This window comes from Rhinoderma darwinii, chromosome 4, assembly GCF_050947455.1.
Source record: "Rhinoderma darwinii isolate aRhiDar2 chromosome 4, aRhiDar2.hap1, whole genome shotgun sequence".
Taxonomy (NCBI): domain Eukaryota; kingdom Metazoa; phylum Chordata; class Amphibia; order Anura; family Rhinodermatidae; genus Rhinoderma; species Rhinoderma darwinii.
This window is the reverse complement of record NC_134690.1, coordinates 92,498,599-92,515,126: the sequence shown is the minus strand read 5'-3', so window position 1 is coordinate 92,515,126 and position 16,528 is coordinate 92,498,599. Positions and strand designations below refer to the sequence as shown.

General features: G+C 41.2%; 1 protein-coding gene across 1 annotated transcript; it reads right to left on the bottom strand.

Moving 5' to 3' along the window:
- Positions 1 to 204: 204 nt before the first annotated feature.
- On the bottom strand, positions 205 to 12,822 carry ERFE (erythroferrone). Its single transcript, XM_075861338.1, has 8 exons — positions 12,481 to 12,822; positions 9,925 to 10,128; positions 5,258 to 5,366; positions 4,070 to 4,227; positions 2,609 to 2,717; positions 2,387 to 2,471; positions 2,192 to 2,270; positions 205 to 435 (listed from the first exon to the last, which is right to left on the bottom strand). The coding sequence occupies exons 1-8, from the start codon at positions 12,604 to 12,606 to the stop codon at positions 337 to 339; spliced, it is 969 nt and encodes a 322-aa protein (XP_075717453.1). The 5' UTR covers positions 12,607 to 12,822; the 3' UTR covers positions 205 to 336.
- Positions 12,823 to 16,528: the final 3,706 nt, after the last annotated feature.

Genomic DNA, 16,528 nt, shown 5'->3' with positions numbered 1-16,528 from the left:
CAAAGGCAGTCTCGCCGTAAATAATACCCAGCATAAAACTATCGGCAGAATAATCACTTTACTTGTTAATGAATCAGAACATCCAGAGAGAGAACTTTTCATTTGCTCTCTTTATTTTGTAAAGTAGCGCTTTTTGCTTTTACAGTAGAAACATCCACATTAAATATGAACAAATGAAATATTCCAATGGCCATTAATGTCATCGTACTTTAAGTTATAAAATAATGAATACAAGTTATTAAATATATTAGACAATAGAGAGAATTCTGGACATCATATATACTTTGTAATACCATTAAAAAAAAATTATATTAACACCATGAATGACTCCAAAGATTAGTGTCCTAAGAGCACACCGCTGAAGTCTGAGCCCTTCACCAGCACAAGCCAGGAGTCCATCTTGTTCTCCAAGAAAAGTGACACGTATTGGCCTGCCTGTGGGAAGAAAGCGGGGTTAGACATGTTGACCCTGGAAAACGCATAACCATATTGCAAAATCCTGCTAATATTCTTGGACCATTGTCTTGAAATGGTCGCATTGGAGGACATTTATCAAAAATAGTCGAAATGCGAATTGGTGGAGTTGCCCCTAGTAACCAATGAGCCTTCATCTCACGTTTTTTCACAGGACCATCGGGAAATAAAATCTGCAATGGGGTTGCTATGGGCATTGCCACCACTTTACCTTTACACTACTTTTGATGCCATCCATAGTATATTATTCTGTCCAGCCCTGTTTCACTTTTAGCTTATTTTATAAAAAGCGATGGGAGGTCTCACATCAAAAAGTTAGATGACGCAATGCGCGTGATCTTATTAACCCCTTCCCACACTGCTCTGTAATTTTACAGCGCTGACAGGAGATAGTTAAAACACAGCCCAGTGCGGCCTCGTTTACTGCTTACACATTGCTGGAACGGTTGGGATCTGAGCCTAACTCAGGCAGAAATCCACAGCAAAACCTCATCCACATGTAGTGGAAAAAATCTGAATAGAAATCGGAGCATGCTGCAGACATTGAAATTTGCAGCATGCTTATTCTTGTGTGGAAAAGCTGTAAATTTCACTCTGCAATGCATGTAACACAGGCAAGTTTTGCGGCGGATTCGCAACAAAATCTGCAGCGGAAATTATCCGCCATGTCTGGCCTTTTATCCTTAGATGCCACAATCAATAGCTTAAGGGGAGGCTCCCTCTGTAAGCTCATCGGTACGCCATGGCACCCAGGCCTGCCGTAGATGTGAGCCTATTAAGACTTGCCTAAGGCAGGGCCTAATAGACTGCAAGTCAATAGAACACTGGCAGGCATAGTACACTGTATTGCATTGTATTATTGAAAGGATCAAACGATCGCACATTCAAGTCTCCCACTGGGACTAAAGAAATTGTAAACAAAAGAATCAATAAAGTTTATAGAAGAAAAATATCCCACGGATAAAACCAAAACGAAAAAAAAGTTTTTTTTTTCCATAGCAAAATGCTTCATTATTTAAAAAAACAACACCACGTAATTGTTATTGCCCTGTACTACGGAGCTGCAGGAACTTTGTGCGCTGTCGTACAATGCTCCATCAGGAAGCGTATGCGCGGAGCTAAGTATTACTTCTAGGAGACAAATAGCATCCGATGGAGCATGACACAATACATTTTTTACTTCTCTGTTGGAATTGTACAGAATCTGACTGACAAAAACTATATGAAATCATAGGTATATAGAGGTAGTATAAAAGCCTCATGCACCACTTTGGGTCGCCTATTACAACTCCGAGCCATAATTTGGTGTGCATGAGGCCTTGTTGTCACAAAACTGGCATTTTAATTGTGGGTTCAACTCCATCTTTGGCAACAAATGAGGACAGTTGGGGAGGGATAGATTAAGAAGATAGACTATATTCAGTAACTGCTGCTTCTCCTTAGAGACTTCTGCATAAGGCCTCATTCACACATTGCAGATTTGGTCAGTAATTTGCATCAGTATTTTGAAGCCAAAATCAGGAGTAGATCCAAAGGGAAGAAATATAAATCTTTCCGTTATATTTCTCCTATGTTTAGGATCCAGTCCTGGTATTGGATTACAATACTGAAGAAAAACACTGACCAAATCTGCAATGTGTGTATGGGCTTAAGACTGTGATACAACCGTAACGTGACGACACGGCCTAATAAAGTGAATGACTGCCTGCCTGTTTACCTGGATATACAACACTCCATTCAATGTGATTGTAGCTGCAACCTCACTGCTGGTGAAACCACCTATTTGCTGCAGGGACCTAGAATAAAAGAAAGTATTTGTATTTCATGGATGTGTCCGGTACTAGGATGGAATTGGTTAATGAATCCATATTTCCAAATATATGTAAATGATCTGATTCACTGTTAAACTCACAGATTTTCCTGACAATGAGACAGGATACAGAGGTGCACTCGCAGAAAACCCCGGGGACTCTTTTCCTCAGCATGTCCCTTAGAATCTGTAAGTACAGAAGAGCTTAACTAGTCATTCATTCGAGATTTTCCATATCTTCCATTGACTTTAATGGAGAGTTCTTGTACATTTTACTTTACAAAACTTTGGTTATTCGAACTATGATCTTGTCTGGTCACTCACCAATCTGGAGTCTTGCAAAGAAGGCATAGAGTCCAGTGAATGGAGCAGTATATCGACCACTGGTGAGGTTCAGGCCAGCTCCTCTGTAAAATGATCCTTCTAAAAGAGGCTGCGAACAGACATGTTATTGTGTTAAAGGGGTATTCCGGTTTCATCAAATAAAGGGTATTCTTTGTAGTATACAGAGGTATACCGGTTACCAGTTTAAACGGAAAACCAAACGGAAATCAAAGCTTCCGTTTGCATTACCATTGATTTCAATGGTAATACTTCCGTTGCAAATGGTTTCTGTTTGTCTCCGTTCCGTAAGGTTTCCATTTTTTTTGCAGAAACAATAGCGCAGTCGACTACGCTATTGTTTCCGCGAAATAAAATGGAAAACTTACGGAAAGGAGACAAACGGAAACCATTTGCAACGGAAGCATTACCATTGAAATCAATGGTAATGCAAACGAAAGCTATGGTTCTTGTAAAAAACAAGTTTTCATTAAAAAAAGATATGGCTCTGTTCACATCCACAGATTCCGTCGTTTTTGCCAAACAAAATAGCCCAGCATGCTGTGCTATTTTGTTCTGCAAAACAACGGACGTTGTGATGGAAGCCCAACAATAAGATCCGTGGACGGCATTGGTCTCTGTAATGCAACGGATCCGGTGGCCCTGGTTTTTCATTGTTCTGCACCTATGATGAAGCAGAACAACGGAAAGCCCTGACGCAGATGTGAACAGAGCCTAAATTAAAAACTGGACATTTCAACAAGATACAAAAATGTGGTCCTTAGGAAAATACATGAAGGGAGGAGCTGGGCATAGAGGGGCTCGCTAGTAAAATGGTCTATAAATGATCCTCAGACTGTTAGGCTGGATTCACACGAGCATGTTCGGTCCGTAAAGGACGGAACGTATTTCGGCCGCAAGTCCCGGAGCGAACGAACTACAGGGAGCCGGGCTCCTAGCATCATAGTTACCGTATGTACGACGCTAGAAGTCCCTGCCTCGCTGCGGGACAACTGTCCCGTACTGTAATCATGTTTTCAGTACGGGACAGTAGTTCCACGGAGAGGCAGGGACTCCTAGCATCGTACATAACTATGATGCTAGGAGCCCGGCTCCCTGCAGTATGTTCGGTCCGGGACTTGCGGCCGAAATACGTTCCGTCCTTTACGAACCGAACATGCTCGTGTGAATCCAGCCTCACATGGGAGAAAAGATTTTATTCTGCGGTAGGATGCAATGAGAGTTCTCAAGTGACTTCTTATGCAGGATAGATGGTAGACATTGGACAAGAAGCCTCTTTCATCCTCTTCTTTTAATCTACAGTTTATATTTGCAGAAATGTCACATTCGATAAGGTTTAATATGGCTGTGAAGCGGTAATCACTAAGAAACTTCTTCAACCATTGGGTCAAATAGCTAAAAAGGACACCTTTATCTTCCAGCTACTCTTCTCTAACCACTCACCCGTTGGTAGTTCTGAAGTTCCTTCATCTCCCCACGTTCCAGGTGAATATCATTGGAAGTCTTACATGTAAAGGCTGCAAGCACCTTTGAAGGGGGCACAGGTGGAGAACTTTCAGGAGCTAGAAAATGTTCCCCATCCTTCCGTTTCACAAGAACATCTGTCAGGAAATAGAGATTTACGTACATTCGATCTTTCCTGGACATGTGATGATCACACAGGTGCAGGGTTTGTTACAGAATAGTCAACATTGGGCTTCTGGTTTGATATCATACCCTGGCAGCACAGTGTCTAAGTGTTCAGTACTGTTATCTAGCAGAATTGGAGTCCTTGATTTGAATCCAACCATAGACCACTGCATGGAGTTTGCATGTCCTCCCCGTGTTTGCCTGGGTTTCCTACGGTGATTCTTATTTTCTCCCACACTCCAAAAACATTCTGATTAATTGGCGTCCTATGAAATTGGCCTTAGTGTGTGTCTGAGATAGGGAAATTACATTGCGAGCACCATCGGGGACAGGGACGTGATGTAAGTGATGACAATCTCTGTGCAGCGTTGCGGAATATGTTGACTCTATATAAGCAACAGGAAATAAATAATAAAAACCTGTGGTACAAAAAGTATTGTAATGTACATTAGTTATGCCATTGAAATTTCTAGAAGTATTAGTTATGGAAGAAAATTGAGCTTCTTCAGTCTATGAAGGCACTGTATTAGGCCCCATGCACACGACTGTAAAATCGCCAGTCATTTCTATGGCCGACGGACACCTTCCCGTATGTCTATGGGAGGGTGTCTGTGCCGTAGAAACCTACCGAAAAAAATAGGACATGTCCTATTTTTTTTATTTAACGGACAGTGCTCCTATACTTTATAATGGGAGCACAGCTCGTAAAAAGGGACGGCTGTCCGCAGCCATTACGGGTTGTAATTACAGGCACGGTCGTGTGCATGAGGCCTAAGTGTGAGACGTTAGATGTGGTGACGCAGGAATCTTGAGTTAAATGATGGAGTTGTGATATCTGGTAAATGGCAGTTTCTGTTAATATATTATTATTTAGTTGTATGTTTTATAATTAACTTCTCAGCAGCTGTCAAGCAGCCGTCCCTTTCTCTGTATGGGCAAAATAATCGTTTTGTCAACTACTAGATAACATTAGGTATTGAACCTAATAGCAGTTGTACTCACCGCTCAGGAGCTGCAGGAATTGGGATAGTTTCTTGTCCCTGGAAACATGATGATGGTGATTGTGATGTCTTGAAGGGGCCGGAGGGCCAATCGGGCCTGAGTGTTGATTCTGGTAGCACACAAAAATGTAATGGAAAAAAAAAAGTTAACGGAGGTATACAATAATGCAAAAAGTATGATGATCCAGCACTTGTTTCTAGCAAAGAACTGCGATTTAGTCCTCTTTGAGACAAGCGTATTTGTAAACGTCCATAATACAGATCCGTAATACTAATGTCATCAGTATTTCATTAGTATTACAGATCCGTGTTACTGATGGATGGTCTTCTAAGGAGAGAATTGAATTACATAAGACAGCTCCTTACAAAAATAGATGCAATACGGATCACATACTGGCCCAACACTATGCATCAATATTTTAATTACTCTCCATAGACTTCAATAGGCGTTTTCCATCCACAATACAGATTAGACTAGTGCATACTGCGTTTTTAAAATATGCACATATTTTATACTCCCATTGATTAACATTAGCTCGTATTATGCATAAAACAGATGGAATATGGATGTAACATATGCCAGAAGCAGAGAGAACTAATTAGGAAATTCATCTGAAACGGTGGCAAATTTTGTTTTAACATTTTATTTTGGGTTTGCTATCCGGAGGCCCTGTAACCTTATAAAGTAACCTATATATACTTTTTAATGATCATTTAATAATCCATGGGACATGGCATAAATGTCTGATAGATGCAGGTCCCAGCTCAAAGCAACGGCAATAGGAGAATGAATGGAGATGTGGCAGCACATGTGCTTGAGAAAGACTGTGTTTTTACGGCCAGCGGTCAGGGTCCTTAAAACCCGCGCCATAGACTATTTACGGCTCGGGTTTTAACTTGCTACCCGAGCTATCGGGCAGCTGAATGTCGGGTCTCCGGCTGTCAGTGACTGCCAGGGATCTTGAGGAGAAGATAGAAGCAGCTTTCGGTCCCGGTGATCATGTGACTGGTCACATGATTGCTGAGATGCCGTTAGTGGCAGTCTGCTGCTGGGTCTTACTAGACCCAGCACAGCCCTATTAGTGACAATCGTCACTATGAGAGGGCTGATTTCCCCTGTAACTGGGGCTGCTGTGCAGCTCCCGTTACAGTGGAAAAAGATGGTGTAAAAGAAGAAAGAAAAAAAAATAAAGTCGCCTAAAGGTCTTTTCTGACCTTTGAGGGACAGACCATTGTAATAACACAATAAAAGTAATATAAAGTGCAAATTTTTTTTATAATAAATGCACATAAAATACCCACCCCCAAAAAAACTCCCCCCCCCCGACCAGTCATTGTCGTAACGCTATCCCTGATCCAATTACCGTAAAATTGACATGTAATATATTAAAATTTACTCTAGACAATGAGGATAACAAATAAAAGGTCTATTTTAGGGTAAAACTATCTTATTAACAAAAAAAATAGGCAAAAATTAAAAAAGCTTATTTTTTTACAATTATTTTCAAACTTTAAGCCTAAAAATTTTAAAATAGCAAAAAGGTGATGTGTATAAAAATAATAAAAAATAAACCTGCATTGTCTACGCAAAAAAACAACGCAAAAATTACGTCGCTAGCCCAACAAATAAAAAAGTTATAGCCGTTTAACTAACGAGTGCTAAAAAGGGCTAAACGGTGTCTGGTCCTGAAGGATCAAAATAGCGCAGTCCTGAACTGGTTAAAGTGTAGCTGAACGTTTAACAAGCTTCTGACATGTCATAGTGACATGTCAGAAGTTTGTATTGGTGGGGGTCCAAGCACGGAGACCCCCACCAATCGCTTCGTTTCTGTTCGGCTTTTTCCGGAAATAAATGTATCAGTGTACGGACTCAATAGAAAGTCTATGAGCCCGTACTCCGATACATCGGCTTTCCGGAAAAAGCCGAACTGAAACTAAGCAGCTGAGCGCTCACACGAACGCTTCAGCTGCTTCGTTCTAGCGATTGATTGGGGTCTCAGTTCTTGGACCCCCACCAATACAAACTACTTACATGTCACTATGACATGTCAGAAGTTTGTTGAACATTTAGCTACACTTTAAAGAACCTTTCACCTGCCCATATATGTGCAGCTGAGTGCGGCATGTAATAGGCAGGGCTTCACAAACACTGTCTCACTTTACACTTTTTTCCTATCTTCCTCCGTTATTTACGGTGCCCGATATGTAAATAAGCCCCTGAACTGTCAATGGGGCGTTTCTATCTAACTAAATGGCAAGGTGGCGTGATCTCTTTGCTCTGACACTGTCAAATCAGCTACGGACAGTGTCAGGGCGGATTTCGCTGTGTTCCCTCCCGCGAGAGCACACACAGGCTGGGGCTCTCTACAGATCCACCACTGCCATTTAGTTAGATAGAAACGCCCCATTGACAGTTCAGGGGCTTATTTGTATATCGGGCGCCACATATAACGGCACCAATATGTAAATAACGGAGGAAGATGGGAAAAAAATGTAAAGTGAGAAAGTATTTGTGAAGCCCTGCCTATTACATGCTGCACATGGGCAGGTGAAAGGTTCTCTTTAATGTAAGCTGAAACGTCGCACGTTGGATTAAAGAAAGTTTTGCATCACATCTACTTTTGAGACTTAAGTGCTGTCGCTGACCATTCTTGAGATTCTATATACTTATGTGGGGGAGTCATACCAAGCCGTGATGTGAACAAGTTGTACTGTATATCTACTTAGGTGCTGCTTCTACAATATATTTTGTTCATTACTTGTAAGATTGACATTGGGTCACTACATCAAGAATTTCTGAAATCAGGCATTAAAGAGGCTCTGTCACCAGATTCTCAAATCCCTATCTCCTATTGTATGTGATCGGCGCTGCAATGTAGATAACAGTAACGTTTTTTTTTCTTCTAAAAATGTTCATTTTTGGCCAAGTTATGAGCTATTTTATATATATGTAAATGAGCTTTGAAATGGACAACTGGGCGTGTTTTTTTTTTCGTATGTCCAACTGGGCGTGTATTGTGTTTTTAACTGGGCGTGTTTATGTGTATGACGCTGACCAATCAGTGATCAATCAGCATCATACACTCCTCTACATTCATTTACAAGCAGCACTGCGTTCTTACTAGAACGATGTGCAGCCACATACACAAGTGTCCTGATTTTGAATACACATGACCTCCAGCCTGGACGTCATGTGTATTCAGAATCCTGACACTTCTGAATCTTTTCTGTGAGATTCCAGCAAGCCACGCGTAATCTCGCGAGATTACGAGGTAAACGAGATTTAGTTTCCCTTGCTGGAAATCTCACAGAAAAGAGTCAGAAGTGTCAGGATTCTGAGTACACATGACGTCCAGGCTGGAGGTCATGTGTATTCATTATCAGGACACTTGTGTATGTGGCTGCACATCGTTCTAGTAAGAACACTATGTGCTGTGTAAATGAATGGAGAGGAGTGCATGATGCTGATTGGTCACTGATTCGTCAGCATCATACACTTCTATTCACAACGCCCAGTTAGTAAAACAAGTAAACACGCCCAGTTAAAAACACAATACACGCCCAGTTGGGCATACGAAAAAAAACACGCCCAGTTGTCCATTTCAAAGCTCATTTGCATATATATATATAAAATTGCTCATAACTTGGCCAAAAATGAAAGTTTAAAAAAAAACAAAAACACGTTACTGTTATCTACATTGCAGCTCCGATCACATGCAATAGGAGATAGGGATTTGAGAATCTGTTGACAGAGCCTCTTTAAATAGTATGTTTTATCTTTGAAAACATTTTTTTTTTTTTAATAAATATAAAATATATACGTTTTTTTCAAAGGTTTACATAGTTTTTAATTCTCTCCCCACTTAGCTTTACATTGCTAGTTGAAGGATGGAGCACTGACCTTTCAGGCCAGAAACTTTTTTTTTATGGGTTAATGTGAGGAGCAGTGGAGAGAGAATAACAATCTGAGCTCTACCCACACTGTATTGCCTAGTTTCAGAAATCCTTGTGGTAGTGACACTGTCCTAGTGTGATGAGCTTTTGTAATATTGTAGAAAATAGTAGTAAAAGTTAAAGGAGTTGTGTTTTTTTTTTCTCAGAAAAGTGCCACTCTTGTCTATGGGGTGTGAATGGTATTTACTTCAATAGAGCTGAGCTGCAATTCCAGACACAAGCCAAGGACATAAGTGGCGCTGTTTCTGGAAAATCTCATTCAATCCCTTTTATTTTTATGGCAGTTGATTTTCCTGCCAAGTGTAATAAGAATTGTATGATATGAGCACCCATAGAATAGTCATCAATAATTTTAGTAAGTTTTGGATAGGTATATTTTAGAAGTACAGTCCAGTGTCATAACCTTCCCCAATCTATCTCAAGATTAAGAGGTTTAGTGAGTTCTAAGAAAAGAGTTTCTGTATTCCAATAAGGACAGGGACAAAGTCTTCTATTTGAAAATCCAATGAAATAAAGAGTCCTAACCTGTGAAAAATTGGGGCCCATCGCTTCAGCGCTGTTTAGGGTACATTATATCTTTAATATACTGTTGAGTTCAGTTTCTGCTTTTTAGATTAGGTGATTTTTTTAATTGTTGGAAGTAACAGTAGGTTAAGGTTTTATCTTATTTACTATACACAACTTGTGATATGTAATACATATAGTATATCTTACTCGCAGAGAGTCTTCATGTCCCCTTCTTTTGTTTTTTGCTTCACGGTCAGAGTGCTTAAGAAAGTAGAGCCAGGAGTATTTAGGGGACAACTTGGGAGTTTGTGCTCCCGTCCCTTTCCCCAATACCTTCTCCGTGGAGTCAGTCTTTTGTGGAGGTGTAAGCACAGGAATCCCAAGTGAAGGTAGAACTGTGACAGAGGTATCCTATAACATAAAAAATCAAATATATAGCCCACTTTTATTTTATCTTCTATTCTATCTATCTCATATCTATCTCATATCTATCTCATATCTATCTCATATCTATCTATCTATCTCATATCTATCTATCTATCTATCTATCTATCTATCTATCTATCTATCTATCTATCTATCTATCTATCTATCTATCTATCTATCTATCTGTCTATCTGTCTATCTGTCTGTCTGTCTGTCTGTCTGTCTGTCTGTCTGTCTGTCTGTCTGTCTGTCTGTCTGTCTGTCTGTCTATCTATCTATCTATCTGTCTGTCTATCTCATATCTATCTATCTATCTATCTATCTATCTATCTGTCTGTCTGTCTGTCTGTCTATCTCTATATCTATATCTATCTCATATCTATCTGTCTGTCTGTCTGTCTATCTATCTCTATATCTATATCTATCTCATCTATATATAACTCTCATATCTATCTACGGTATATACTGTAGCTATGATATCCATATATACAGCGCTATCTATTTGTTATGTATTGGACACACTAATGTTCTATTTCTTTGATATTCTATAATGTTCTCTTCAGTACGATATAGCCTGTGTTATCCTGGTGTGACGTGGATAGAAGTTCTCAGCTGAGCACTCTGCACCTTCGGCTGTGATCTGTTCTCCTGGTTATGCTAAAGATGGGCTTATAGACGTTCTATGCGATTCCGTCTTCAGCCTAACGAGAAGCGCCGATCACAGATAAAGATACAGAGCGCTCAGCTGGACGCTTCTGCACCTTCCTTTCAGTGACTGGGGGTCTCAGGACCTGGACCTCCACCCATTATATGTCCCTATGACATAGCAAAACTTTTGCGAAAGTGCAGTTAGGGTCCTTTTACACCGTAAAAGACGAGCTCGTTTGCTCCTTTCACAAGGAGCTATGATTAGTAATGTATCGGGACGATCGATTGTTACTACGATCGCTTGTCCGCATACATTTCCATAATGTCGGCAGCGCATCTCCCTGTTTACAGGGAGATGTGCTGCCGACAACGATAATAATTTGCACTGCATAAACAATATGATCAGGCTGATCGGTGCCCTGTTAATGAACGCTTGTTTACACTTTAAGCTATTTTGGATTATGGTCAATAAAAAACTTTCTAGCATCCTTCAAGATAAGATTACATTGTTTAAGAAGATCTGATCCCCCTGAATTCAATATTCCATGGACATAAGAATATCATCTGCTCCCGGTCAATTGTTAGCTGGAAATTAATTTTATCTGTGCTCCCCCTGAATTAAGACATCAAGAGGGATAGGATGAATACCCTCCCCCCTTTTTTTTCTTGCTTTCTCTTTTTCTCCCCTTCCTTCCATTTTTGTATATGTTTATTATGTCTTGTTCTTTTCGAGACCATTCAAACGTCTTTACACGTTCTTTGTTACGTGGATACATTTTTCACTATGTTGATATATTTGTTTTAATTTGCTTCAACTTACTTGGTATAATTAGTAACCTATAGTATTATTATTGATAGTAGAAGTAGTATCTCTATGATGAGAGATTATTGCACTGTAATTGGAGCCTGTACCCTAATATGTATCTGAGTTGTAGTTAGTGAGTGTGAGCCCAACCCCAGGCTTGTTACTTAAAGCCGGATATTTCTGAGCATCTGTGTGAAGAGATTGCGGACATCAGACCTTCTCTCTCACCATAAGATCCTCACCAAAAAATCTTTATGTGACATTTGACAATTCCGGAAAAGGCAAATCTGAATTTCCCACTTGCGTGTCTAATTTTCATGTATACTCTTTGTAGAAAGAAAGTAAGGATTAAATTAATTGACATTTAAAAATTCATCAGACTATGGTGCTTAATCTCCAAAGCTGGTGATGTTGATGTAAAATAGCAAAAACTATAGTTGGTGCCCACCGAACTTGAAATACGTTCATTTTATTATTTCCTCTTTTATTTTATTTTTTTATCATTTTGTTTTTACTAAATTCTCAGATGTGGACACAAATTTTTTTTATGGCTAGTGGTGTTTGGTAATGGAATATACAGTAATGATGTTAGGGGCACAACTGCTCATTTATGATGCATTTACACATACATCCCCGATTAGTGTTTGATTTATTCAGTTATCAATGTATTATTATTTACACCACTGAAAGAAGCAATTTATAATAGATAAGAACATTTATTTTTTTGTTAAGATGATCTCCTTTGATTTGTTCCGTAGTGTATATCATGTGTATCTCCAACAAATTAGATTGACCTTCTACGTGTAGAAGTCTTTATGAAAGCTTTAAGCAAATTATATCATATTGAGATGTGATGCTGTATAAATGTATGTAAAAAGACGTACCTCAAATTTAGATCCTTTGTTCTTATGAGTACATGCAGGACAGGCGCTGAGAAGAACCAGAAGGACGCCCATACTAATAGTCATTAGCACGCAGCGTAGGGGGACAGGCTTACCGTCTGCATTCATTGTACTTAATGGCCTACTTGCAACTAAACTATACTCGCTCAATGAAACAGTAATTTTAAGAAGCAGCAGTACGTGATTTCCACATACGAGTGCCTTCAGTAATGTTCTAGACAAGATCTCACCTCGATGCTCCCTACATACAGTATCTAGGAAACAATGTTAAATACACTGTCCTATAAAAGTAAGGAAGAAATAGAAAAATGATCCTAATACTCAATAAAAGAGTTAAATAACTATGTCTCCACACTCTTCTGCTTTCTGAGGTCCCCGTGCCGTTGTCTCCACTCTGGCAGTATCTCCTTCTTGTGACTGTCTTGTCCTCTGAGTTTAGATAACAGTACACTGTACCCAACGCCCCACACGCACACATATTGAGAAGCCCAGAAAATGAGTGTTTTGTGTGTTTATTCCAAGAAATTGAGTTAGAAGAAATTTGAGTGAGTGCAATACACATTTTGGCTTCTGGTGGTCTTAAACTTTATGCAGGTCAGGTTCTGTCAGTATTTACTTCTGACCAATGTTACCTCTACGTTGTGTACTTTCAAGGGGAAACAGTTGTAATATGACTCTGTACTGGACGATCTTATTGGTGGCAGCATCTCTTTAATATTACCCTCTAATACGTATTTATTGGGATATTTTTCTTTCACCTTAGTGTATGAATTAAAGTGCACACAGGCGTTGCTATGCACATGTTCCCATCCCTCTTCGTTTTGACTTTTGGAAAATACGGTTTTGACTTTGACAATGTCTCCCCTGTGAACAAGCGTATTTACTGTAGAAAGGCCAAAGTATCTACTGTGTGTACATAAAAACTAATGAGCTTTCAAATAAAGAACCTTTAATGTAAGAAAATCTGGGACAAATGGTAGGATTACCTCCATGCATGGAGACTAGTCTATTTATGCCAGGCCAGCTTGTGCTAGATAATATACTAACTCATAAACTCTACAGTCCTCTAGTAAGGAAGGAAACCAGAGAAGGATGAAAAAGTTGTCTATGTTATTGAAGGCTGTTAAAGAGAAAATAGGAGGTGTTGTTTGCTTAATTGTAACTGTATGGATGGAAACCTTGTGATAATATTCACACCCCCCCCCCCCACACCCCTTGGTGTTTTTCCTGTTTTGTTGCTTTAGAACCACGAATTAAAATGGGGGTTTTATACCATTTGAGTTAAACAACATGTCTGCTACTTTGAAGTTGAAAAATATTTTCTACTTTGAAACAGAATTAAGAAAAAAAACAGGAGACCTTTTGTAATGCCCGCAGTCACTGTCCGCCGTAATTCCCCTCTTACCTGCAGCCGCGACCACAGGTCTGTGAATCTCTGCTGGCGTCTCCCTTCTCAGGGACGCCAGCGCGCTCTGCTCTCTGTTGTCACGATCTAGGGGTATGTGGACCTACTAGGCCACTCCGCCGTAGCGGAGAGGCAGCTGGCCAAGTCACAGTCTATGAAAGTCTATACAAAAGTTCGTAGCTCAAGGTCACCTGAGATATTCCAGTCAGTGGCAGAGGCTCTGGCACGGATGGGACTAGACGTGGCAGGTAGTGCCAGACGTGGCGGTTGATGCCAGGAGTGGCAGATTACACCAGACGTGTATAACAGCAGGTGTGGCAGGTAGCGCCAGATGTGATGGATGATACCAGGAGTGGCAGATGACACTAGACGTGGTGTATAACAGCAGGCGGCACAATACAACTCCAACACTAGAAAGGTTCAGGAACGAAACACAGCACAGGATACATGTAGCAGGGCACGGGAACACTGGGAGCAGGATAACACTAAGGGACTATTTGCAATACGAACATGGGTATACAACAACAACGCTCAGGCAAGGAGTGAAAGGGCAGGGCCCTTTTTATAGTCCAGTGTGATCTGGGAAATAATTACATATGCAAACGCTGGCCCTTTAAGGACAGAGCGGCCGGATGCGCTAACATCTCTGGGGAAGGAGACATCGGCCAGAGGAGGAAGGTAAGGGGAGGCAACGGTTTGCGACCCCGGCCATTACAGTACCCCCCCTTACGCCCCCTCTACTTGGATCTAAAGGGAGAGAGGAATATTTTAACGCGGGTAGGGGCATTAAGGTTCTCTTCGGTTCTCAGGACCTCTCCTCAGGACCAAACCCTCTCCAGTCCACCAAATAGAAAATCCTTCCACCTACCCTCTTGCAGTCCAGGATCTCCTTTACCTCAAACACATCATATGAACCGCTGGGAGTAACTGCAGGATTAGGAGTTTTACTGTAGCGGTTCAGGACCACAGGTTTCAGGAGGGACATATGAAAGGAGTTGGGGATTCTGAGGGTAGTGGGCAGCCGAAGCTTATAGGAGACAGGGTTAATCTGTTGTAGGATGTCAACGGGTCCGAGGAACCTGGGAGCAAATTTGTATGAGAGCACCTTCAAACGAATGTTCCTTGAGGATAGCCAGACCTTGACTCCAGGAGAGAATTGAGAAGGAACTTTTCTTCTATTATTGGCATGCTGTTTCATGCGGTCCACTGCCTGGAGGATTGCATACTTAGTTTTTGCCAGATATGAATAAAAGTCCCAAATGAGGAATTTGCTGCTGGTACTTGAGTCATAGCTGGCACAGGAAGAGGCAGTAGATTCACTTGTGTGATTTTTGTACGAGAATTCCACCCAAGGCAGAAGTTGTACCCGATTGTCATGTTGGGCGGAAAACGAAACGACGTAGATAATTCTCCAAAATTTGATAGGTGCTCTCCACTTGACCATTGGACTGCAGGTGATCGGCAGTAGAGAAGTCCATCTTAACATCTAGCAGTTTGCACAGGGCTCTCCAGAACTTGGATGTAAACTGTACAATCCGAGACAATATGCAGAGGAAGTCTGTGCAGACGAAAGATGTGTAGAACAAACATCTTTTGCCGGGCGAGTAGTAGACGGAAGACCAGTCAACGGAGTAAAATGTGCCATTTTAGAGAAACGATCCATTACTACTCAGACCGTAGTACATCCAACTGAGGGGGGAAGGTCTGTAATAAAGTCCATAGCGATATGCTGCCAAGGAGCATCAGGGACAGGCAGGGGTAGGAACAGACCAGTAGGTTTGGAGCGGGTAGACTTGTTCGAAGCACAGTTCGTGCATGAAGAGACATAGTCCGCAACATCTCTAGTCAGCGTGGGCCACCAGTACTGACGGACTATGAAATCCTGATTCTTTCGAACACCTGACACTGCTCCAAACTGACAGTTTGGAGCAGTGTCCTCAGCAAAGAATTCTCTTCCTGTCTGCCGGCAAGGAAGATTTCCGGATGAACCCTCTCTCTCGAGGTTCTCCTTTACATAGGCGGACATGGCTAGGGTCTCTGGCAGGGAGAGAGGATAAACTCGCCCTCGAAGTGGTGAAGCGTCAGGGAGTAAATCAAGAGGGCAGTCGTAGATGCGATGAAGGGGAAGAGTCTCTGCTTCCTTCTTACTGAAGACATCCGCAAAATTAGCATAATGAGACGGTAGATCGGAAAGGGACTGAGGCAGTGGGGGCAAAACAGGACGAACCTGTGGCAGGTAAGGCATCTGGGCCCCCATTGGAGGACTTCTCCAGAATTCCAGTCGAGAACCGGAGCATGTAGATAAAGCCAAGGCAGGCCCAGCAGAACAAAGTTGATAGCTTTAGGCAGCACGAGGAAGGTGATCTGTTCCGAGTGAAGAACTCCAATTTGTAATGTCAGTGGTTTAGTGACGGACACAAAAGGGTCGGGCAATGGTAGTCCATTCACAGAGGCAACAACCAGGGGTCTCTCCAGAAGAACTATGGGTAGATGTAGACGATCCACTAGATCCTGCTGGATAAAATTTGCAGCTGCTCCAGAATCCAGATAGGCAGAGGAGTAGTGTGATATCTCTCCAGAGATGATGGTCACAGGAATAGATAACTTGGGAGAGGCTTTGACATT